We start from the raw sequence: 23,155 nt of genomic DNA, 5'->3' as shown, positions 1-23,155 counted from the left end.
AATCATTCACCCTACTCCATAGAAAAATTTCAACATCACCGACTTAGCAGATTAGAGAAAGGCATATTTCACTCAACAGCATCATAAGAAACATATGGAAAAAGATAACGAAAGATCCTGCTGTTACTTGAAAGACTTCAAATCCACTGAAATGAGAGAGGGAGGAGTCAAGGCAGCATAACGGATTGGGAAGAAGGGATGAAACCATAAAGAAACACCAACTTTTCAACAGGGTACAATCCTCTTTGCCCAAACTACTTATCAAAGAGCATGCCTACACAAACAAAAAAACTAAGGGAAGTAGACAGGCCAATTGAAATAATACGAGTCCCTGTGATCCTTGTCCATGTACTCGTTCCACTGAAAAGACAAAAAAGTGAAGGTTTCATGAGAACATTTTATCTCCATTTTGTGTAAGGCATCTAAAAGGACTGTGTGTAATACGTTTTGAGAAAGGTTATCCATAAGCGATATCAAACAACAAACCTTAAATTTGTATGGTTGCTTCTTTGCCATTGCTTTCTTCCAATGGTATTGCTCAAATAACATTGCTTTGTCATGCCAACTGCAAATTCACATATTCAAAATTATTAAAGAAAAAGAAAAACCTGAACCTGCAATATTGAGGGTCAAGAGGAAAGTACAAATGCAGGCTAGAATAGTAGGATGCAGAATCTGGCAACAATGCATAAAAGAAGCAGCAGAACACTAAGCTGAATGGGCTTAGATAGATACCTTTTAACTCCTCTGTTTTTCAAACATGCATGCATTTCACTCATATAAATACAATGATTGAGAGACCTATAGATCTCTGTAGACAGATCAAAATCTCAAATATTCATGTTGGCCAAACCTAGCAAGTATATAGCATATTACACTAAAACATTTTGCATCCATATAAGCATGTTTGATGAAACGATTCTGGTGTAGCTAATAAGTTACAAGTAAATGAAATATGACTCGCACCTGCTATGAAGTAGACCACAGTTAATGAGGCAAAATCCATGCATATTACTGAGTATGAGAAGCTAAGGAGGAGTCTAATTCCAGCACTCCAGAAAGGAATTTGAAGAAAAACCCTCAACAAACCAAACTTGTATAATTCAAGTTGGTCAGGAAAACAGCTATAAATTCCAAAAGAAAGAGAAATTGCACAAAGCCAACTTGCTAAAGCCGCCGGCAAAAAAAGCAATAGGAGCTCTTATACACTAAAATTCGTTCATTTGACCCCTGCTCAAAATCTGGGAAATTGAGACTCTCAGGAGGGAAGAAATGCTACAATCAAACTATGCCGACCAAACCAGACTATAAGCTTAATGGAAACAATGAATTATCTATCGTGTACTGTGAATATAGAAACTCAAAATCTCAACTTTACATAATTGAAATTTAAAAAAAAAATCATGATGCCCATAAATTTCAGCCCTCTTTCATTACCTTCAACTGCAACCAAAATCACTTGGGGAAATCAAAACATAAAAATCGACGACTGAAGATAAAATTCTCCAAAAATATAATATCAATAATAAAATTCAGCTGAAACAATATACATACATACATATATATATATTATATAAAGAGAAAAGGGTTGAACAAAAATTACTTGAATTGGTTAGAGAGCTGCCACATGTAAGGGTTGAACCAAGTGAGAGCGGAGAAAGCAGCTGACCCGATCCATATATTCACGAACCGATCCGGACTCGCATGAGGCACTCCCGGGTCCCCTCTATATGCATTCCCGAAGTACTTCTCCATTTCCAAACCCTCTCTGTGTTTCTTCAGCGCCCTTGCAACTACAAGCCAAGCTCTTATCTTTACAAGAAAAAGGAAAAGATTTTTAAAAGGAAAATATAATTTTGGGCCGGCCTGCTAGGCCCAAATGGAAAGCGAGTAGTAAGTAATCGATACTCGACAGAGGGACGCCGCGGATCTTTTAGCTTTTATTGGTTAAATTCGTTTGCTAAAGGTCTATAAATAAACCCAAAAAACCTTTCACTGCATCGACCCCTCACTCACCTCTTTCGAATTTTGGTTTTTGTTTGATCCGCTCCTTTTTTAGGGTCTGACAAGGTTTTTTTTTTCTCTTTTTTCAATTTCTCAAATTTCGCTCATTTTCCCTCCATTTCCCTTGACCTCTTTTTTGGGAAACTCTTAAAACCTCTAGAAACAGTTAACGTCTTTCTTAGGGTTTTGTTTTGGGTTGGGTGCGCTTTAAAATTTGGCTCCGTTTCTTTGGTTTCAGCTGAGGTTGTTGTTTTTCCCAGTTGATTTGAACTTGGATGGCTGGTAAGGCTTCAAATTCTGTTCTTTATCCACAATTTTGATTTTTTTTCTTCTTGTTGTAGAAATAGATGGTTAGACCTTTTTCTAGGGTTTTTCGGAATCGACTGTAATTCTTCGTTTTTATTTGCTTCCTGAGAAAATATAGAAAGAAAAAAAATTTGGGTTTTGTTTGGTTCTTGGTGTTTCTTTTTAGAAAACAAACCTTTCCAATTAACAAGATAGAGGGTAATGGCTAGGTTTTTTTTTTTCCTATGAGTAATTAGTAGGAGATTAATGGGGTGAAAGAAAAGATAATGTCAGAATTTTGGGGAAAATAACTGTAAAATTTGATATGAGGTTTTGAACATGAGCCATGGAGGTGTGGAGAGTACAAGAGATACAAGAGAGAGTGAAGGCCAGCGTAGCTTGCCATTGGGAAGACCAAAAGCTGATGACTTTGGAAGAGCGGTTTCAAAGATTTCAGTGGCACAGATATGCGAGTGTGTTGGTTATCAGGGATTCAAAGAGTCTGCTTTGGAGGCTCTTGCTGACATTGCTATTCGATACCTCTGTGACTTAGGAAAAACTTCTAGTTTTCATGCTAATCTGGCTGGTAGGACAGAATGCAATCTGTTTGATATAACTCAGAGTTTAGAAGAATTGGGAGCTTCGTATGGGTTTTCGGGTGCTTCGGAGATTGGGCATTGTCTTGCAGGCTCTGGTGTAGTGAGGGAAATAATTCAGTTTGTGGGTTCAAAAGAGGAAATCCCGTTTGCTCAGCCAGTGCCTCAGTTTCCAGTTGTTAGGAATAGGAAGCTGATTCCCAGTTTTGAGCATATGAATGAAACCCCACCTGGAAAGCATATCCCAGCATGGTTGCCAGCTTTCCCCGATCCTCACACGTATATTCATACACCTATGTGGAATGAGAGGGCATCGGATCCCCGTGCTGATAAGATTGAGCAAGCAAGGCAGCGGAGAAAGGCTGAGAGGGCTTTGCTGAGTTTGCAACAGAGACTGGTGTGTAATGGTTCTACTGAAACTTCAGCTTCCTTGGTGGTGGATGCTAAAAAGGAAACTATACAAGAAGCTGGAAATAATGCTTTTCTTGCTGCCCCACTGCAACCTGGGGAGAAAGATGTTGCACGAGTTGTTTTGCCAGCTAAGCTTTCTGATGAAGTGAGCAAGGACAATCATGTTTCTCTGCTAGAGGCATTTGCTCCTGCCATTGAAGCAATGAAAGGTGGGCCATCTGGTGAATTAGATGGTGAAAAGATGCTCCTTCCTGAAAAGAGGCCTGCTGTTCACTTCAAGTTCAGAACTGGCAAGAAAATCTTGGGTGAGTCGCTAGATTTGAGCTTGCAGAAGAAAGGTGAGAGGAGCACAACATTCTTTTTACGAGATGAGGAGAGGGATGATAAGAAGAGGAGAGCTGAGTTTATTCTCAGACAAACTACGGAATACCCAATGGAGCTTAACCAGTCTTAAAGTGTATTTTAGGTTGTCTTTCTTGAAATCTGATAAATTTTTTTTAGTAATCAATTGTTTCAGTGGGCTGTGGATGCTTAATCTTAGGGTCACACTATTGCTCTTGCATGGATATTATGGAATCACACTGTTGAGAGTCCCACTCTAACAGAGATTAGAGGTATGGGAGCAATTGTTTTTGACATCACTAGCTCTAGTCTCAAGTAATTCTTTGAGAATGAGGTTCTTCACTTTCTCTGCCATCTTTGTTGTACTGAATACTGATACACTGACTTCTATATTGGATTATGAACTGAAAATTTTCTGTCAATGGTTTCAAGAACTTGTTCTTTTTTTTTTTTTTTTGCTGACATGTAGTAAATTGCATCCATTTACAATATCATCATTGCAACTTGAATTAATTTATGTCTTAATAAACTCTTTTGATGGGAAATAATTATGTTCTCAATGTTGCTAAAAGAGTTCCAGCTGATCGCTCCATTGTAGGCTGTAGGAAACTAGTTTTTAGAAATTTGCTTTATAACAAAAGAAAGGCATGAGAGAGATGGAGAGAGAAGCCAAATTAAGTCTATGAAGATTGAGTTGAATCTATTGATGCTGTGACAGAGAGGTGATGTTGATACATGTTTCTACAAACATGCCTTTGCATCCACGTACTTATCTGCTATTGTTTATAAGGAAGGATTGATTGTATGTTTAGATTTAGAAGATGACAACGTACAGTGACTGTACTTTGGTTATCTAATTTATTTTGAACGAATGAAGCATAGAGCCATACCAATGCAACACCTCTAGAAGAGACTGTTTAGCACCTACAAAATGACATCCTTAGATTACCTGTGTGATTACATGACTTCTATACTTTTATGATAATATTTTTTCAAGTTCAGTTGCTTCACAGGGTATGACTAAAGCACCCTTTTGATTGAAGCCATACTCTTCTTCTGCCGCGTCAAGTAACTTCATAAATAGTGGATATGTGAGATAGCTAAGTGAAACAAAGAATTTCTTGGGCTCACCATTTTTGAGTTCAACAATTTCTTGGGCTCACCATTTTTGAGTACAACAACTGAGAAATGCCCCCTTTTCAAAGGTCTTGAATTTTCTATCCTTCTTGTACTTCTGTCACCCTGGGTTTGCCACCAAAAAATGGAGAGGAAAATGTTCTTCAACTGCTTCATTGCACTCTTAGCTGTGAACCTGAAGCTGTAGGTTCTCTGATTCATTTTAGCCATATCCATGTGCACTGAGCTTGTCTCCCTCTTCCTTATGGATGTTTCTTGTTTGGATTTTTGTTGTCTGTAATGTGAACATCTGTTGGGTATAAATAGGGAAAGCGTTCATCTTGGCAATTATTGGTTTTTTTAATGCATGTGGTCATCCTCTCACCCCTACCTAGCTAAATGTGGGGTTAAGAGGATTTTCTGATTGAGGCTGTGGGAAAGAATTTATTGGCACATTTTGTGCTTCCAGGATTTACTCGTGTGATGATGATAATTACATTTATAAGCTTCATTATTTTTATGGTTTCATGTGTTCTAACAGAAATGCTTATCATTTTAGTTATTGTAGCCCATAAAACTTGCAGATGTTCAAGCAGCATTGCATTCTCATGCAGAAAAACTTTTGACTTAATCAAAATGTTATTTGCAACTCTTATCCAAGCTTTGGCATTTATGCATGGAGTGGCCAGTCAACTTGAACCCACTCTCTGGCGCCACTGTCTATCCAAAACTTTATTGGTGCGTCAGATGATATGTTTGCACTCTGCAGCTTTGTTGGATGAGTCTACCGAATGCTATGCAAATATTGCCACGTCTGTTTGTTTAGTACTCATTCGCATCCAGACAACAGAGAGTGTGGCGGTAAAGGGGAAAAGGACTACAGATGGGAGCTGTCTAATTTTGGATTGTGGAAGAAAATTGTTGTACCGTATCATAATGTTGGAGTTATCAGAATCCTGGACAAGATATACCTCAAATGTGCATGCACGTATAAATTTGTCCACGATGGTACATGCATCTGCCAAAGGACGTTTTTCTTGCATAGTTGTACTCTTGGCTGGTCAATTTATGCAAGGTAAATGCCCCTCCAAATATCCATCCTCTTATATTATTCTAGTTACTAGTTCGGGCTATGATATGTCTGCAGAAATCACTTGTCAGGTTTTAGCCTCGACAAGACCAAGGATGAAGTCTAGGTGGAGTTTCAGGATTAAAACTGCCCCGGCTAAAACTTGCCATGTACCTAAACTGGCATCTCAAAAATCCTTTCTGGGTTTTCCCCACTTCTTCAAGTGCATTTTTTCCGCCAGTACTACTCAAACTAAGACAGTTTCTTTATGCAAATTTCAAGATCATCGAAAAAGCATATAGCTAGGGGAATTTTGCTAAGAAAATGCCTGCAACAGTGGAGGGCACAAAAAATATTCGGAGATGCTTCTGCTTGTAACAGAGACCATCAAGCACTTAAGCTTCCCATCTTCTGTTAATATCTGATATGGAAAATTACTCAAGACTACATTCTTTTTAAGGCCAAATTCAAAATCACTTCCTAAGTAAGGCAGCTTTAAACTAAACACTTGGGTATGATTGGAAATTTCAAATTTTTGCTCCGCACCAAACATAAAACAGGTTAGAACTACAGACAAAAGAAAATTAAGAAGAGGAATGTCTTGAATTGCCAGCCTGTATGGCAATAATTTGAAATCACTAACGTTCAGCCGATCAGGCAAAATAATATAAAAGCAAGCAAGAAGGCCAAAAATAAGTGTTGATTTGAAAAATCACTAACACCTCAGAAAAAAAAACCTACAACGGAAGGCAGTACACCTGACACCTAGGCCCTCTACTTTTTTAATTCAACACTCCCTTTAATCAAAACACAATGAAGCTCCATCAGTCTTAATGCTTCAGCTTCATATCAATTTCTAAAGGAAATGCTTTGGCTCTGTGATTGAAGATCATGAAGTCCAAGTTTGCTGATAAAGAAACAATCCTGCATTCCAGATTATACATCTTGATGTCAGTGACCCATATAATTTTCCTACAAACAACAAAGCTAGCACGGGTGATAGTAGTTATTCTACATTTTTCACTTTCCTACAAACTCATTGTGAGATCGAGGATGACAGATGAGAAGTTTAATTTGCACACTTTTCTAAAAAGCTTAATTACAGAAGAGCTACCAACATTGAAAAGAATGATCAGCCACAGCCAAGGTCAGGCGTGTATTTTAGGCTTTCTTATCCATTTTCAGCAATAGTTGGCAAGCACAGTAAAACAAAAATAGAAAAATACAAAAGCATTAATGGAAAGTTAAGTAGAAAGTATGCATGAGAGCATGAGGCTGAGAGTTTCATAAAAGCAGCTATCTTCTCTACCGATTAAAATGCAAAACAAGCACAGTAGTTTTTCATTACCATAGAAGTTTACAGTATTTAAATAGAATGAAAAGTCAAAACCACTTAGGACAGATTCTTAGTGATGTAAAGATATAGCTGAATGTGGATTTCCTGGAAGAGAATGTTGTCTGAAATTTCTTCGAGGGATAATAAGCAAAGATTAAACACACTAAGACATTCAAAGGCGTATCTGTCCATGTAGAAATTGGCAAGATGCAAGTCCTTGACTACCAACTACAATTCAACTCAAGTCACTAGGTACAAATGCTAGATCATGCACTCAAAATCGATAAAGGTAATTTACCTAATACTTTCACACCAACATATGGAGGCTAAAAACTAGCCTGTTTCAACTAAACAAATGACAAAAGATGGCCAGGGCAAGATCATGATTCCTAAGACATCAATAGCATTTTCAGTTTTGTGTTCCAAAACTAATAAGAAAAATGCCCTGCATCTGATTTTAGTTCACCACAACTTCATTACCTAAAGACAATAGGTTCACAGCCAACACTTTCCTTCGCCCAAGTTAACAAATTTAGGTGCCTTTTTCCCCCAAACTTATATGAATAAAAAAAGCATCAACATCAGATAATCTAATCTGAACCCTAATGCAAAATTAAGCCATTTAATTCAGAAATAACCACAATTTTATCTTTACAAAACAGTCAGAATTGGAGTAATATATAGTTTCCACATACCTATTCTCCTCGGAATCAGGATGTATCGAAAGAAACTTCCCAGGCACGGTTAGGGCAGCCCAAATACAGAAAACAAACCCTAGAAGCAACTCTAAAACGACCTGCTTATTCAGCGTCAATTTCTTTACTTTAGATTTTGCATAAAAAAGAACACAACTTTATCAACAGTATCAAATCCATTAAAAAAAATTTCAAACTTACATTCATAGGAGGACCTGAAAACTCCTCCTCCATAATCTTCAACAATCCCCTATCTGAAAAAACCAATCAAAAAAGAAAATTTAAAACCTTATCGATCAAATCAAATCGGAAAGGAGTAGAAAGTTGTTGGAATTTTTACACTGAATTGTGGAATAAGCTGCGTGGGAGAGGATTAGAACTCCAAAGACTCCGATTATAACGCCTAATCCCATCGTTGACGATCGGCTTTTCCTCGGTCGATTCACAAATCAGGACCCAAAAGCCAAAAGAAAAGCTCAAATTTTTGTAATTTTCTGTCACTAAACTGGAAAGGGAACTAGTTAAAAACTTAAAACCACGATCCTTAAAACGACATCGTTTCTTTTCAATATTTGTGATATTTTTAAAAATAATATCTAAAAAATCCTAAAACTATTTAAAAATTTCAAATAAATTTTATATTTTTATTACATTTAATCCAATTTCATATTTTTATTTTTAATCAAACAAATTTTTATATTTTTATTTTCAATCAAATAAATTTTTATTACTAATAATTAACTTAACTAAAATATTATTTATCATTACTGATATATTAATATATCATAATTGATAATAAATTGATATATTAATTTATTACAATTAATAATAACTTAATATATTAATTTAATATAATAAAATGATCATATAAAATTTGTCACTCTCTACATAAATTTCATATTAGTAACATGTGAATATAAATTAATAAATAATATTTTAATTAATAAAAATTAATTAATCATTAATAATAAAAATTTATTTAATTTAAAATAAAAATATAACAATTTGATAGAATATAATAAAAAATAAAGATATATTTAACTTTTTTTAATAATATAAGAGTTTATTTGAGTATTATATCTTATTTTTATTTCTTTACCTAAACGCAGCGTTTCATGAGCTCCTCTTATCTACGGCGTTGGTTGCTAAGAAAGTGCAGTGGACGGGAACAATTAGTCCAGAATTTGCAACTCCAGAGCAGAGCTGTTTTTGATTGAATTTCATTGCAGATTTTGTACTTTATTTTTAGCTTTTTCTGTTTTAATGTTTAACTCCTTTACTTATTAGCAGAGAGGAAATGAGTCAACTTTTGAATATACTCCAGGAAACTCTTCTATTAAACAAATTAAGTTTCCACAACTATCCTAGGAAAGGAAGGCAGTTGCTTCAACATGGGTCATGCTCTTATCCCATAAAGAGTATTCAATTACCTTTGCAAGGTATGAATTTTGAGATTAATGGCTCAAAAAAAAAATTTTTTTTTTGCATCGTTTTCTCAAAGTTGCTTTCTTTGCAGGTGGTTTGGAGGTTGTAACTCATGTTAAAAGTTCTCATAAGGAGAAGGTACCTTCATTTTCTGACTGCCCTTTTTTGGAGTTAACATTTTCTAGGACTTAAATAATTATGGATAAGCATTGGTAATTACCAACAACAAATATTAGCATATTTGGAGTTTAAGACAATGTAAGCTAATGCATTTTAACCCTGTGTAGAATATGAAGATTACTCATAGAAACCTGAAATGTCTTTTGAATCTTTGATCATCTGGATAAATTCTTAAAGCCCTTTGGAACATTAACAACGTTTTGTATAAATGCTAAAAGAAATCACATTTGAGAATGTAGGTTCATTGAATTCATTCTAATGTCGTATGGCCCGTTATTATATTTATAGCTGTACTTGTATGCCCTTTTGGCAAAAGTGGCTCGATATGATCAAATCATTAAGCTAGTGAAAAACATTTTCTTTTTGTAGGTTGGCTGTGAGTTTAATCTTCTCTCCCAATTGGATTTTTCCCTAGGCTTCTCTCTGTGATGGAGTAGAATTGGAGGCCTTGCCACATGTACAAACTCTTAGAGAATTTCCTCGAGAGGAGCTTTTTGCAAAAGTTGTTATGGTGAGATTTGATTCTACCATTTTCCTTGGGGAAAAACTGGATTGGAGTTCTCAATCTGCGTTGAGAGCACTTTACACCATTAAGTTTTTACATGAATCTGGGGCCAAAGTGATTCTCGTGAGCGCATGGAGTACGAAAATCAACCCCAAACTTCTTGCTGCAGAAGCTGTTGCTGGTATTTTAAGCCATTCCATCTTTAAATTTAAGCTCTTGAAAATTTTTGTTTTCTAATAAAAAGCTTTAATTGGTAAGGACTAGCAGTTTTTTTCCCTGGCAGTTAGAACCTGCTGTTTCTATAAAACATTGGGAATATTAGCATAGTGGAGGAGCAATGTGAACATGAAAGCACAAGACTTAAATAACATCGTCGCAAAGTTATGTACACCATAGATTCAGTCGTATAGATATTGGATAATGAGGCTTGATTCAATCCTTGTTCAGTCTTTAAACCATTAGTATGAGGAGTTGCTTTGTGGTTAATGTATTATTGTCTCTACATTCCAGATATCTTGTCATCAGTTCTCCGGTTAAAAGTTGCTGCTTTAAGATGTATTTCTTGCAACATGCCGTTGGAGAGGAAAGACCTGCAGAAAGCAGACATCCTTCTTCTAGAGAATCTTTCCAATTATAAAGAGGAAGCTGCCAACTGTTCAAAGTTTGCAGAACTTTTATCATCAGAAGTTGATATTTTTGTTAATGACTCATTTTTCCAGTCTCATAAAATTCTTGCATCAACAGTTGGTGTTGCTCGTTTTTGCTATGCCTCTATGGCTGGTTTTTCCTTTGACGAAAGCCTTTGTCAGCTAAAGAAGACCGCAACAACTAACAAGAAACCATATATTGCAATTGTATGGACTTTCTTTTTAGTTATTCTGTGACAATTATTTGTATTAATTTCTGTTCCTCACTTGTTAGTGCTTCCTATCACTTGCTACAGATTGGAGGAGGCAATCTCAACAACAAGGCAGCTGCTTTACAATTTTTAGCATCTAGATGTGATGCATTGGTCTTCGTTGGACTAATGTCCTTTCAAATAATACATGCTTTGGGACACTCTGTTCCAACTAATCTGGTGGAACTTGAGGCACAAAAAGCAGCTTTGGACATTGTTCAGTTTGCACATAATAAAAATGTGCTCATATTGTATCCAAAAGATTTTTGGTGTGTGAATCAGCACCTTCCTAAGCAATTGGAAGTTCTTCCTGCTCAAGGAATTTTAGATGGTAAGATTGGTTTCAATTATGACATATATTGTCTTCTTTGTTTTTCCATTTTTTCATTTTGGGTGCTGTTTTCAGGGTAAAGTATGAATTCAATGACTTTTTTCATTTTTATTTTTTGTGAAAAAGTCATCTTTGTTCATCTAAATATATACTTAGCGAGGATATTGAAATTATGCACCAATCCATTGGTTGGGTACAGTTTGAGATTCAGCATGCCTTAAAATGTGGTGGTCATAATTTTAAACCATCTGGCTGGGTTTTTTGTGTCAATCGCCTTCATATCTTTCATGTTTGCATTGGAACTGAAGGGTTTCTTATACGACATCGATGATCCATAAACCTTTTGCCAAAGTTTGTGTGGTAACTGATGCTTATCAATATGTTTGACTATCGGGAAGTAGATATATGGTATTAAGTTTAGTCTGTTTAAAATTTAAAAAAAAAAAAGTTTTGTCTGTTTAAACTTTTAATTTTATAATAAAAATTCTCTAATTATAATACTTTCCCTGTTTTAAATTATTCATATGGTAACTTTTATGTTTAGGTTGGGTACCAGTTGATCTTGGACCTAGTTCATTGGATGAAATAAACTCTCTGGTTACAAATTCCAAGGTAAAGAGGAAATTGATTTCACGGTACCATAACATAACCTGTTACTTTTGGTTGAACAGAGGTCTTCCTTCATTTGAAATTGTTGGCACTGGTTTTATTTTAAGGGTCTATTATATGAGCATGTGGGTGAGAAAATTATTGATTTTTAGCATTCCACACATAAAACTTTTATTACTTTGAAAATTTTAGGACACATTGGTATAATTTAGCTTTACGTGGCTATAACATGCTACATGATCTGGGAGACAAAATCATTAACTTTATATTCCAGATTATAAGCTCCAAAGTATGATGAATGGAATATTTGACAACTTTAATTTGATATTCATTTCTATTGTGATTATTAATATGTTTATTAACCAATCAAACTTCTTGTTTAATTTATTTAACATTTTATAATGTAAATGAGTATGTATGAAGAAGTTACCAATACCTATAATTTTGAAAAAAAAAAATCTATATTTTAAGTGTCTATCATTTTTGTCCTATGGAAATGAGTATGTATGAAGAAATTACCAATACCTATAATTTTGAAAAAAAAAAATCTATATTTTATATGTCTGTATCATTCTTGTGCTATGGATTTCCTTTATAGTGTAACTGTTTAATTAGCTCAATGTTGTTTCTGGTGTTATCATGCTCTGACTTACCTGATGAATTTGCTTTACAGAAAATTATATGGATTGGTCCAGTAAAATTTAGGTCTTCCAGTCCATATACAGGAGGAACTTCTAAATTGGCTCAGATGCTTTACAAACAGTGTCAATGTGAATGTGAGATAACGATTGTTGGGAGTACAGCATGTGAAGTAATCAAAAATGAATCAAGCTCTGTATCTTCTTTTAACATGCTGGAAAACGCTTCAGCTGTTTGGGAGTTTCTCAAAGGACAAAAGCTGCCTGGGGTCATGGCCTTAGATAGAGTATACCGACTTCTATGTTCAGTTTTTACTTCACCATTGTGCCTTATAGTTATGTAAAGTACATATTTCAGATTTTTGCATCATGTCCAAGGCTAATGCTTATAGTTTTCACTTGAAGGCCCTTAGACAAATGTGCTTGACATTAATAATGAAATAGCAAAGGTAGCATCAATGCAATTTTTTGTATCTTTCAGGGGCTGGTGCATTATCTAGTCTTGCATAAAAATGCTATAAAGGAATTGGTTTATTGGTTCTAGTTTCAGAAAACAAAATGTTACAAATTTAGGGATTTCTGCTTAAAATGAATGCTCTGTGCAGGCATATCCATTCGAGATTGACTGGAATGTTGCCTATTGTGATCCATCCCGACCTTTGGTTGTTGATATTGGGAGCGGTACTCTTCTCCTACCAGTTGCTTACAGTTTCCTTAAACAAGTTGTTCCAATTACATAGCAATGTCCCAAAAGAAAAACAAAATCAGATAATGCTTTTCTGAGGGGACAGAAAGCAATGAACTTATCTATATTTGTTTACTATTTTGGACAATATGTTGTCAAATTCTTCTTTATAATTGCTTTGTGCATCTGATATGTCAATGACAGGTAATGGACTCTTTATCATGGGAATGACCAGAAAGAGGAAGGATCTGAATTTTCTTGGTTTGGAGATTAATGGAAAGGTTTTCCTTTTACCTCTCTGATGGTATGTCTTAAATATTATACTATTTCTAATACTTATAAACTTTTCAGCTTGTAAAACGTTGTCTGGATTCTGTTCATCAATCTGGCATCACAAATGGGTAAGGGCTCTTGCAATTAGTACCAAAAAGATGTATATGACAAAGACTAACTGAATTATTATAGTATCAATTTTACCTGACTTGTATATTATTACCATGTTGCTTTCGTCATCTGTGTTAGGTACTTTATTGAAACAAATGCAACATCAACATTCCGTTCCATTGTTTCCAGTTACCCTGGAGAATTGGTTCTTCTCTCGATAGAGGTTGACAATTATGTTTAACCAGTTCAAATTTTGATATTCTCATCTTTTATAGCAATGTGGAATAAGCTTCTTTCCCCTTCTTTGTGCCAATAAACAGTATTTAAGCAGGATTATTTATGTCATGTAGTGCCCAAATCCGGATTTTAACAAACCAGAACATAGGTGGAGAATGATGCAAAGGTCATTAATTGAAGCTGTGGCAGATCTTCTTGCTTCTAAGGGGAAGGTAACATAATTTTGTTGAAGCACATGAACTCTTGAGGTTTCATCTTGTCTCTCACTAGTTCTAATATTCCTTAATTTCTATGTTGAAATTGGAATCTGGAACAAGATTAAATCAGAACATTATTGAACAAATCCTATTTGCGGATGTGGCCATCTTGTTTCCACAATTTGGCTGTGTTTTCCTTTTGGGTTCTTTAGGCCATTGCTGATTACCACATCAGTGATGGTAGCTATATCTTATTTCTTGGTGAATGGAACAGCTGAAATTGCAATTATTGGTACTCTATAATCAAGCAACAAGAAATGCAGCTAATGAAAGGCCCTCCTCTGTATAAGTTAGGCAAGGATGATATTCATATATGTTTACTGGCTATTTTCCTCAGGTCTTTTTGCAATCTGATGTTGAAGCAGTTGCTATGAGACTGAAAGACGAGTTTTTGAAATATGGAAAGGGTAAATTTCATTTAATGCATGATCGTTACGACCTAGTAATTAATGGAAATACATGGCTCAAGGAGAACCCATTTGGAATTCATTCAGACTGGGAGCAACATGTCATAGATCGTGGAGCTCCTATGTACAGATTAATGCTCTCCAAAGCAACGGGTCTTGAATAAGTTGTTGGAATTTGCTGGTTCTGAAAAGTTGGCCGTAGCTGGGATACCCTCATACTGCTTGAAGATCATTTGTAGAGAAACTAGATTTCAGTGCAGCCATGGTCTACCTTTCTTGGAGGTAAGTCTCAGCCATGTTTCATCTTATTGTTAATCCTTAGGGAGATCCTGAGTTATTGTGTTATGCCATTCTAGAGAAGGGTAACTCATTAATTCTCCTACTTTCATGGTTTAATCAAGTTATTACTAACGCACTGAGTAATTGATATGAATCAGATGAACATGAGCTACATGCTACAACTTTCATGAAATTTTCTTTGCCAGACACTGGAAGTGACTGCAATATGCATGATTGCTTGGACATCTGTGAGGAAATGCATGACAAGCAACCTTGCCAAAGCAGGGAATTGAACTCAGATGTTGGGCACTTGGCAGCATCATGCGTATGGCAGTAGAGACAACATATTGCCAAGAATGGTTACCTTGACAGAGTCTACATAAGGCAAAAGTTAGCAGCCTTTAAGATAGAGGTGGAGAGCTATCAGTTCTTAAGAAAAAGGAACAGCAGTTTGTATTTTCCTTTTCTTTTGTGAAATTCCATTATCAAACCCTTCCTGAATCTGTAGCTTAGAAAAATTTTAACATGAAGGCATCTATTCATCCCCTTGCGACATGATGATTTGATCAACTTTTTTCCTTGGATTGTGACCAAAAGAAAGAAGCTTTTTTCCTTGGATTGCTGTGGTCACACAAATTCAAGTTGCAGTCAAAAGCAAAAGAGAGTTCATCATTAGAGCCCCTCAGTCAGAAGGTAGCAGCATTATTTCATTTGAGTTGGGTGTCTTGGATTTAACCTGGAGGGTTTCTTTCTTTGTGGTATTGTCTCCCCCAAAAAAAGGCAGAAATTAGATAATAAACAATCAAAAGCACTTTTCCAATGGGAGGAATATGAAGTGGCAACTGGCAAAAGCATTTCTGTCTCGGATGCTCACATTCACATGCAACTTGGTACATTTAATTATACCCAATAATCCCCTTCCCATCTTTAATTTTTGTGGTCCTTGTTTTTGGTTTAAGCATTGATGTACCTTCTGGCATGGAATAACTTTCCTTCAACAAGGTATTGGGTTAAATAATTTTGACATTTCAACTAACAAAAAAAAAGAATAATTCCAACCAAGAAAGTATTAAATTAAATGGTCAAATTTGAATGAAAAGATTAGAAAAATGAACAAAGTAAATCGGTCAATAATAAAGTCGGTCCATTTTATTCTGCCACCCACTTCTCGTACCCCTTCCATTTGATTAAATTTTGCTTTAATTAATAATACCAATAATAAATTATTTATTTAATGTCATATAATAATAATAAATTTTTCATTTTGCTTCTGGCATGTGACGTGCCCTGTCTTTATTGGATGTATGATATTTCTGATTTTTAATTATATAATTTAAAAAAGAATGGGAAAATAATATTCCACTTTTACCTTCTTACGTCAAGAAAAGAAAATTTAGGTCAGTCCATTTCAATTTCCTTCCCAATACTCATTTATTAGTGTTTTTTTTTTTTTTTTTTTTTTTTTTTTTTTTTTTTTTTTTTTTTTTATTTTTTTTCTTTTCTTCAAAGTAAAAAGAAAAAAATTAAAGAAAAATTCTTTCTATTTTTTTTTCTATCTCACTAGCCGTAAACGTCTGTCGGAAGATTTTCCGGTTTCTATAGCTTTTTCTTCTTTGTTCGAAATCTGAGCTCCTTCGATTCCTCCCAATCTTTTTTTTTTCAGGTAGTTTTAGGCTTCAATTCATTATCTTTCTTTTTTTTTTTTGGTGGTATGTGATTAAGCTTTTGCCGATCAACTTTTACCGTAGTTGGTAACCCTAGCTTTTCTTTGGCTGTCGAGAAAATTTAAATTATTGTATGTTCTTATATGGTTTTTCTCTTTTCTGTTTAATATATTTTGATGTGGAAGAATGAAATTGAATTTGGTCAATTAGTCGTGCAGTTGACTTTAGTTTTATTTTTGCTCTTTGGGATCTTATGCAAATTGAAACAAATTAAGCTTCAAATTTGATGCTTTTAGCTTTCTCGCATTTCGTAGCAACTAGAGAAAGGTGTTTTTTCATTTTGGCCTTTTGGTTAAATTTTGCATATTCTTTAAAGCTGTATTGCTTCCTCCTTCTTGTTAAATTTGATTGTCGACTGGACCTATTCGGAGGGAGAATTTGTTCGTGTTAGGGTTTGTTAGTATAAGGAAATTCAAATGTAATCAGGATAAATAATGTGTGGTTAAGAAGATTTTTTGGTTTGGTATGTCATTCTTATTTGCTTCTAACATTAAGATTGATTGTCTGATAAATTTGACTGCTTTTTTTAGTTTTATTGTTGTTGAATTTAAATTAATATTGTTGTGCATTTAGTTTGTTTTTGAAGAAGTGAAATTACCAAGAAATTGATGAAGAAGAAAAGATGAATAATCGTATGCTTTATTTATTCATTAAACCCTTTTCCTATGTAAGTCACATTGGAGGATACCAGGGGTGCTTAGTGTTCATTTAGTTGCAAGCTTCAAGTTCTTGTTTCAAACTGTTTATGATCCTAAATCAAGAAATATTGAAGACTTAAAATATGATGATTTGATTATGCCAATATACCACTGCAAACAAAAGGAGATTGTAGTCAAATCTGTATCAGCATGTATTGTTTCCTTCACTGTACTTGTTAATTAAGTTGTTTTTAGCATTCACCAAAAGGAAAACATTGTTTAATGTTTTGGTTGATGTGAAGATTTACAGCATAATATGAGACAATGGGAAGCTGATCTTGTGAAAACTGTAAGCTACATAGTGTTGATAGGCTCTATGCAGTTTGGCCATGAAATTCATGATCCTATCTTCCAATAAGAATCACTTGTATTTGTTGAGAGTGAAATAGAGGAAGCATCTTATTTTAATTGTTTTCTTTAGGAAGGGCGATATTTGTGCATAAGCATACTTTTATGCATGCTTGTGAGCTTGTTTAATGTTTATTATGATTATATATTGGCTTGCATTCCTTTCTATTCTACCTTTCTCATTTTTCTATATGATTTAAACTTATTTTCCTTGTGACAAATAGGGCTACCTTTGATTTTATACAACTTTAAAGAGGCATGAGGCTTTAGTTTTCATGTGATGCCGGCAACATGCAGACAGAGTCACAGGTCTCATTAGCCTCTGAGGCACATTGTCATCAAGAACATATTCCTATTCAGATAGGAGATCCTTGTGTAGCCTCATCCACCCCGAATAATGCTGTGCCAGAGCAACCTGGTATGTGATTGCACTTGTAATTCTCCATATAATTAGTTTAGGTGTTTCAGTCCATACACCATCTCCATCTATGGGAAATAGTGGTTGTGCCTTTAATTATTGTATTAATTGAATGTCTATTGTAGCTAAAAAGCCAACTCGACAATGGGCTGCTTGGACACGTCAAGAGGAAGAGAGTTTCTTCACTGCATTACGACAAGTTGGGAAGGCATGTCACTCTTACATGTGCTTTGGCTTTAAACTTTTTCCTCTATAATATTTCCTGACATATGCTAATTGCAGAATTTTGAGAAGATTACATGTCGTGTGCAAAGTAAAAACAAGGATCAGGTGATTTGCTACTAGATTTGCTTCTGATTGTTTCATTATTGATTTATGTCAGACTCCCTGCCCTTGTCAATGTTTTCATTTGTCTTTTTCTTTTTGAAAATTTGCAGGTCAGGCATTATTACTATCGCCTTGTGAGGCGCATGAACAAGCTTCTTGGTCCAGGGTTGTGTCTGGATGCCAAAAACTCTAAAGATACTAATGCTGCAATGCTTCGCTGGTAAGTCTGGAAATAATTGCCTTTTCTTTTAAAACTCATTTGGATAAGTTCATTTATATTATATGGAGGATGCATTATTACAGGACTGTTAACTAATTTAAGTTTTAAGTCAATCCAGAGGCAAGATTAAGAGCAGATTTATTCAGCTGAGAAAGGCATTTTGAATGAAATAGGTAGCCTACCAGCAAGTTGTAGATGCCCTTTGAATATTAGGTGTATAACCATGTTGGCTCTTCAATTCCTATTTATTTAAGGGCATATGGATCAAGCCTCTCAGTTATTTGCCCCATTGTAAAACATGAGGGTTAGAATCTTAATTAAGGATTTTTTTTTTTTATGGTATCATGCTCTAACAATGGTATAATAGCAGAGCCAGAGACTTGACCTATTATATTTTTTGTTTTTATATGAAACTGCATGACTTCTTTTACAGGTGGTCTCTATTGGAAAAGTATAGCTGCAGAGCCTCAAAACTTCATCTGAAACCTCGAAGATTTAAAATTTTTGTAGAAGCTTTGGTTAGTAAATAGAATCTCATATCTTGCTTGTTTGCTTTCCTTTCCATGGAACAAGACATTTATGCTTTGTGCTGGACTGACTGATCTGTTTACCAATGAAGGAGCATCAACTCTTGAAAGACCGGAAGAAGAATGTAAGAAAACGACCCTCTCAAGGGGAGAATAGTTCACCTACATCTCCTAGCACTGTCACAAATCAGAGTAGGGCTTCAGGACATGATGCTCGTACAGTAAAGCTGGTTCTTGTAGACAGTCAAAACATCCAAAAATTAGGACCTGGAAAAGGGTCATTTAAGCGTAATACAAATGTAGGTGTCAATCGTAGCAATAGCAAAGGGGAGTCAAACACCATGAAACCTGCGAGGCAACGACGGAAACCAGGTAATACTACCCACTCCCAATTGATAATAAACTACTTCCCTAAATTCTTGTGGCACAAAAAGGTTTTCCAGATTCTTATTTACTCTTATGTATTGCGGTTGTGATGTTATAGATGTTGAGCCATTCTACTAAACATCTTGTTGATGTCATGGCTGATGGTTTACCTAATAGCAACCTTCATTTTACAGTCTTCATTGTTGTTCTTGCTTTATATTATTAATCCCTAAAGTTTTAAGGCATAGTATGGGCATTTTCACACTTCAATGTTCTTGTTTTCCATCCAAAATTAAGCTGAACATGTACTGCTATGCAATTCTGGGCAGGTTCCTCATCAGCTGCATATAAAAAATGGGAGAAGGCTGCAATTGCTGGGGTTTCTTTGGTCGCTGATGCTGCTGAGCATTTGGAGAGAACTACTACTGATAAAGAAGCTGAACATGACCAAGATACATCAGGTGACATTAAACTTAATCAATTTATCAATTATTTCTATGGAAGGAATTGAAATTACTATGAACATGGGAGAATTCCTGAACACCAAATTTTTTCAACTCCAGTTCCAGGGCATAAGATTCTTGACCCAGTTGAAACTAATCAACCTCCTTTGCCTGTTTTCTCTCAAAATCCTTTAGTTGAGAGCAACATACATTCTGCTGGGAAACTTAAGCTTCAACTGTTTCCAATTGATGACAGTACTAGAAGAGCTTTGGAAATGGTGAGCGCCCAAAGGAAATTATGTTGATGATTTTGATGTAGCATCAAGTGTTACCAGTTGGGCAGTCTTAAGGAAATAATCCGTCTTCATCTCTTGTCAGGATAAACACAATCCACATTTGGAACTCACTCTTAGTACTCGAAAGAAGATATCATCAGTATTGGAGCATCTGACTCGAAAATGGGGCAACTCAAGTGTAGCATCAGGAGAGCTAATGCTTTTCCCTTATGGTGTTCAGAGAGAAAACCTAATGGGTTATCAGAGATGGACTCAAGCATCCATTGTCAGTGCAGCAGATGTATATGCAATGATTGGAAGCCCCCAAGTATTTCGTCTAAGGTACATTTCCTATATATTTTTGGCTACAGTGCTATTCTCTGTGTTAGATTTTTAAACGCAGTTGCTGATTTTATAAGCTCTTTTGAAGGTACGGTTGGTTTTCAGATGCTGAAGTTGGATCTTTGACGTGGCAAGCACCTGTTTCCTCCTACATTCCAAGTGAGCATAATGTGAATGTTGAGGGTAGGAACGGCTGTATTGCGGAAGAAGTACAAGTATCTGCACTATCTACCAGTGATCAGTCTAAGAAACTTGATGATCCTTGCAATAATCAGCCAACATTACGGAAAGAAAATCATGCCCTTCAACCTCCTTTAACCAATTTTCCCAGTGAAATAAGTAGATTCCTTTGTGCTGGTCCTAAAGATAATCTTGGGGATTCCCCTATTCCTGTTAGACATGCATCAGCAGATAGAAGTGAGACTTGCAATGTTGCTATCTTGGGACAGTTGGAAGATGTGGTTAGTGTCCACTCCTTTCTTGAAGATTTTGAATCTGTTCAACTTTTTCTGCTGGCAGCTATGATTTAAAATTTTCCAACTTGCTCTAGCCCAGAGCTCTGTCTTTTGTGCTTATTGTTCTAATTCTGGTAGCCGTAGATTAAACTTATCAATCAATTTTATTCATTATCTTCAACTTCACAAAATATCTGCTCCAAATGACTGACTGGTTAGCTGCTAGAGCAAGCATTTCTTTTAATTTTACTGTCAGTGTCAAAGATCCAATGTCTCCACTTATAACCTGTTGGACACTTACACATTTTCCTTGTGGATGTTGCTGGGCTTCCCTGTTCAATCAAAAAGTCAGATTTCAAGCGACACTACATTTTTTTTGACTGCCCACTGGGACTAATTTGGTTTATTGCATGTCTTTTAAAGAAAAGCAGTGCCTACTTTTGACATCCAAGATCTATTAGCCATGAATGGTCTTCATATTGATCCCCCATGTGTTTCTGACTTTTTAATTTATTTTGTTTCCTTAGGATGTTCAGAGATTGAACAATAATACTGCTGCATTATCTGCTGGAGAGTGGGCTGACAGTCTTACAAACATAAGTGTTGGAGATCTTCTTGCAGAAGTGCCTCATGACTTGGATGATAACTGTGTTGACCACCCTGTTGCTGAAAGCTCTCAATGTCTTCAGCAGATTCCGTTCAGCTGTGATTCATTTGACGCAGCTATTGCTGCTCATATATCTAGGCATCAAAACAAGATGGAAGTTCCATCGTTGGCATCCCATCCATCTTCTATCTGGGATGCTGAAGAAACATGCGATGCCTTCTCATTTTCGAAGAATCATATTCCTTGTGCAGATGTTCCTAGATTATCAAGTGCTGTTGCCGCAGCGTGCAAACAGATTGCAAGATCAAACTCAGCAGGATCTGGCACCCTTAATAAGGTATGTCTTACTTCCATTCAGGCAATTTGATTGTCTATGTGGAGGAATAGTAAACTGAAACTAGGTATAATGTCTTTTCAGCTGCTCCCACAGGAGTCACCTGATCTGGAGGAGCCAATGGAAAATTCTGCTTGTGAAGACCTTGTGGATGAATCTCCATCTGATCCACACATAATGGATACTACGGAAAAGGATTTCAATGGGCTTACTGACATTTACTGGGTATGTTAGCTTTTCAAAGCCTCTGATCGCATTAAGTTCGCTTTAGATTCTTGTCTCAAGGATGCCATCCTTCTTTACCTGCAAAGCAGGGTTATTTTTCTGAGGCATAATACTTTGGGCTTGCTTTGTTAATAAGGGTTTGTAAAGTCATAAATTGTTTGGACAACTGACTTATCTTTGTTGTTCTCCACATTGCAGCCTGACTCTTTAGGACCACTAGATCTTGATGTACCATCATGTAAGTATCATAACGAAGATTTGATTTTAGGTGATAGCCTTGGGGGTTTGAATCGTCTAATAGCCAGCAGTCTGGATGCATTTCAAAATTGCTCATTTTTCGGGTTGGACAAGAAAGAATCAACATCAACTGTGGAAGCTCGGGACACTGCATCCTCGGCTTTTAAGATCGGCAGTGAGGGTTGAAATCTTCATCGAGTTTGACTTAGAGAAGACACTAATTGAGAGTAAAAAGCTTTTGTTGTTGGAAACCTTTTGAGGGTGTGACTAACAAGGTTGTCTGACCCGAAAGTGTGAGAGACGGGTTGGTGCAAGCCAGGAAGAATTCTAGCTTTATTAGAGAATTCTCCCTGATGAACAAGCCTCGTCAACTTGTACAAAGCACTTCCTACACTCGTGGTCGCCAACGAACTTCATTTATATCTTTCTGTATACTTGTTTATAGTCTGATGATTAACTCTGCAACTATAATGTACGACACGCAGCCTTTCTCTCTCTCTCTCTCTCTCTCATTATATATATATATATATATATTATTTGACATTCTTAGTTTTTTTTATTTTTTTTTGGCATTGCTTTGGGATGATTTAGATATGCGTTCTTGAGAAGGGTCGGCCTTCCTGCTTTTTTCGTATTTCCATTGCGACATGGTAGAATTCCGCAGCATTGGAAAGTGGCAGTCACATCACTGAGGCTTCATTTTAACGACCTATAGCAACCAAACACAAGAACCAATTAAATAATCCTCTGCGATTAGCTGTCATTATTTGATCCATAAGCAGCCACTTGCAATGCATGACAAAGTGAATGTGGGATTATCAACTACCACATCCAGGACTTAAAATTAAATAAATCACACGACTTACAGACTTTTTTTTTAATCTGTTTTCTCATTGGACAGTGAAACATTACCAAAATCT

The 23,155-nt window shown here is 35.8% G+C and overlaps 5 protein-coding genes across 9 annotated transcripts; 3 read left to right on the top strand and 2 right to left on the bottom strand.

The window, feature by feature from the left end:
- LOC18598002 lies at window positions 52-1,923 on the bottom strand. The gene is made up of 3 exons (XM_018121475.1): window positions 1,604-1,923; window positions 487-565; window positions 52-360 (listed from the first exon to the last, which is right to left on the bottom strand). The coding sequence occupies exons 1-3, from the start codon at window positions 1,753-1,755 to the stop codon at window positions 292-294; spliced, it is 300 nt and encodes a 99-aa protein (XP_017976964.1). The 5' UTR covers window positions 1,756-1,923; the 3' UTR covers window positions 52-291.
- Window positions 2,004-4,060, top strand: LOC18598001 (transcription initiation factor TFIID subunit 8). The gene has a single exon (XM_018121472.1). It carries the CDS (start codon window positions 2,629-2,631, stop codon window positions 3,748-3,750), a length of 1,122 nt encoding a protein of 373 aa, XP_017976961.1. The 5' UTR covers window positions 2,004-2,628; the 3' UTR covers window positions 3,751-4,060.
- LOC18597998 (membrane magnesium transporter) lies at window positions 6,408-8,377 on the bottom strand. The gene is made up of 4 exons (XM_007027328.2): window positions 8,195-8,377; window positions 8,056-8,108; window positions 7,855-7,955; window positions 6,408-6,747 (listed from the first exon to the last, which is right to left on the bottom strand). The coding sequence occupies exons 1-4, from the start codon at window positions 8,265-8,267 to the stop codon at window positions 6,654-6,656; spliced, it is 321 nt and encodes a 106-aa protein (XP_007027390.2). The 5' UTR covers window positions 8,268-8,377; the 3' UTR covers window positions 6,408-6,653.
- On the top strand, window positions 8,987-15,570 carry LOC18597997 (phosphoglycerate kinase, cytosolic). 3 transcript variants are annotated; one of them, XM_018122379.1, is made up of 14 exons: window positions 8,987-9,293; window positions 9,371-9,417; window positions 9,875-10,145; window positions 10,475-10,818; window positions 10,908-11,193; window positions 11,738-11,805; window positions 12,476-12,727; window positions 13,046-13,121; window positions 13,330-13,406; window positions 13,477-13,526; window positions 13,648-13,732; window positions 13,860-13,958; window positions 14,341-14,692; window positions 14,896-15,570. In XM_018122379.1, exons 1-13 carry the CDS (start codon window positions 9,152-9,154, stop codon window positions 14,572-14,574), a joined length of 2,031 nt encoding a protein of 676 aa, XP_017977868.1. In that variant the 5' UTR covers window positions 8,987-9,151; the 3' UTR covers window positions 14,575-14,692; window positions 14,896-15,570. The 3 variants fall into 3 exon arrangements, with proteins under 3 accessions (XP_017977868.1, XP_017977867.1, XP_007027389.2); XM_018122378.1 differs by having other exon boundaries at window positions 8,989-9,293; window positions 14,848-15,570; XM_007027327.2 differs by having other exon boundaries at window positions 9,275-9,293; window positions 9,829-10,145; window positions 14,848-15,570.
- On the top strand, window positions 16,224-22,732 carry LOC18597996 (TSL-kinase interacting protein 1). 3 transcript variants are annotated; one of them, XM_007027324.2, is made up of 14 exons: window positions 16,224-16,352; window positions 17,684-17,877; window positions 18,003-18,085; window positions 18,160-18,207; window positions 18,315-18,424; window positions 18,858-18,942; window positions 19,044-19,323; window positions 19,647-19,778; window positions 19,956-20,038; window positions 20,139-20,377; window positions 20,466-20,838; window positions 21,360-21,776; window positions 21,858-21,998; window positions 22,197-22,732. In XM_007027324.2, exons 2-14 carry the CDS (start codon window positions 17,751-17,753, stop codon window positions 22,419-22,421), a joined length of 2,343 nt encoding a protein of 780 aa, XP_007027386.2. In that variant the 5' UTR covers window positions 16,224-16,352; window positions 17,684-17,750; the 3' UTR covers window positions 22,422-22,732. The 3 variants fall into 3 exon arrangements, with proteins under 3 accessions (XP_007027386.2, XP_017977556.1, XP_007027385.2); XM_018122067.1 differs by having other exon boundaries at window positions 19,881-20,038; window positions 21,870-21,998; XM_007027323.2 differs by having other exon boundaries at window positions 19,881-20,038.

The sequence above is a fragment of the Theobroma cacao genome, chromosome 5, assembly GCF_000208745.1.
Source record: "Theobroma cacao cultivar B97-61/B2 chromosome 5, Criollo_cocoa_genome_V2, whole genome shotgun sequence".
Lineage (NCBI taxonomy): Eukaryota > Viridiplantae > Streptophyta > Magnoliopsida > Malvales > Malvaceae > Theobroma > Theobroma cacao.
The sequence above is the reverse complement of the archived record's forward strand: the minus strand, read 5'-3'. Positions and strand labels throughout refer to the sequence as shown.

Excerpts from the sequence above, each read along its gene's own strand:
- LOC18597998 (XM_007027328.2), bottom strand. The coding sequence starts at position 8,267 with ATGGGATTAGGCGTTATAATCGGAGTCTTTGGAGTTCTAATCCTCTCC. Across the intron at positions 7,956-8,055 it reads TTTCAGGTCCTCCTATGAAT|GTCGTTTTAGAGTTGCTTCT; the intron begins GTAAGTTTGAAA and ends CTGAATAAGCAG. Across the intron at positions 6,748-7,854 it reads CCTGATTCCGAGGAGAATAG|GATTGTTTCTTTATCAGCAA; the intron begins GTATGTGGAAAC and ends TCTGGAATGCAG.
- LOC18598002 (XM_018121475.1), bottom strand. The coding sequence starts at position 1,755 with ATGGAGAAGTACTTCGGGAATGCATATAGAGGGGACCCGGGAGTGCCT. Across the intron at positions 566-1,603 it reads CAGCTCTCTAACCAATTCAA|TTGGCATGACAAAGCAATGT; the intron begins GTAATTTTTGTT and ends GTGAATTTGCAG. Across the intron at positions 361-486 it reads AGCAACCATACAAATTTAAG|TGGAACGAGTACATGGACAA; the intron begins GTTTGTTGTTTG and ends TTGTCTTTTCAG.
- LOC18597996 (XM_007027323.2), top strand. The coding sequence starts at position 17,751 with ATGCAGACAGAGTCACAGGTCTCATTAGCCTCTGAGGCACATTGTCAT. Across the intron at positions 18,425-18,857 it reads AATGCTGCAATGCTTCGCTG|GTGGTCTCTATTGGAAAAGT; the intron begins GTAAGTCTGGAA and ends CTTCTTTTACAG. Across the intron at positions 19,779-19,880 it reads ACATGACCAAGATACATCAG|TTCCAGGGCATAAGATTCTT; the intron begins GTGACATTAAAC and ends TTTCAACTCCAG.
- LOC18598001 (XM_018121472.1), top strand. The coding sequence starts at position 2,629 with ATGAGCCATGGAGGTGTGGAGAGTACAAGAGATACAAGAGAGAGTGAA.
- LOC18597997 (XM_018122379.1), top strand. The coding sequence starts at position 9,152 with ATGAGTCAACTTTTGAATATACTCCAGGAAACTCTTCTATTAAACAAA. Across the intron at positions 13,527-13,647 it reads CAATCTGGCATCACAAATGG|GTACTTTATTGAAACAAATG; the intron begins GTAAGGGCTCTT and ends CATCTGTGTTAG. Across the intron at positions 13,733-13,859 it reads TGGTTCTTCTCTCGATAGAG|TGCCCAAATCCGGATTTTAA; the intron begins GTTGACAATTAT and ends TATGTCATGTAG.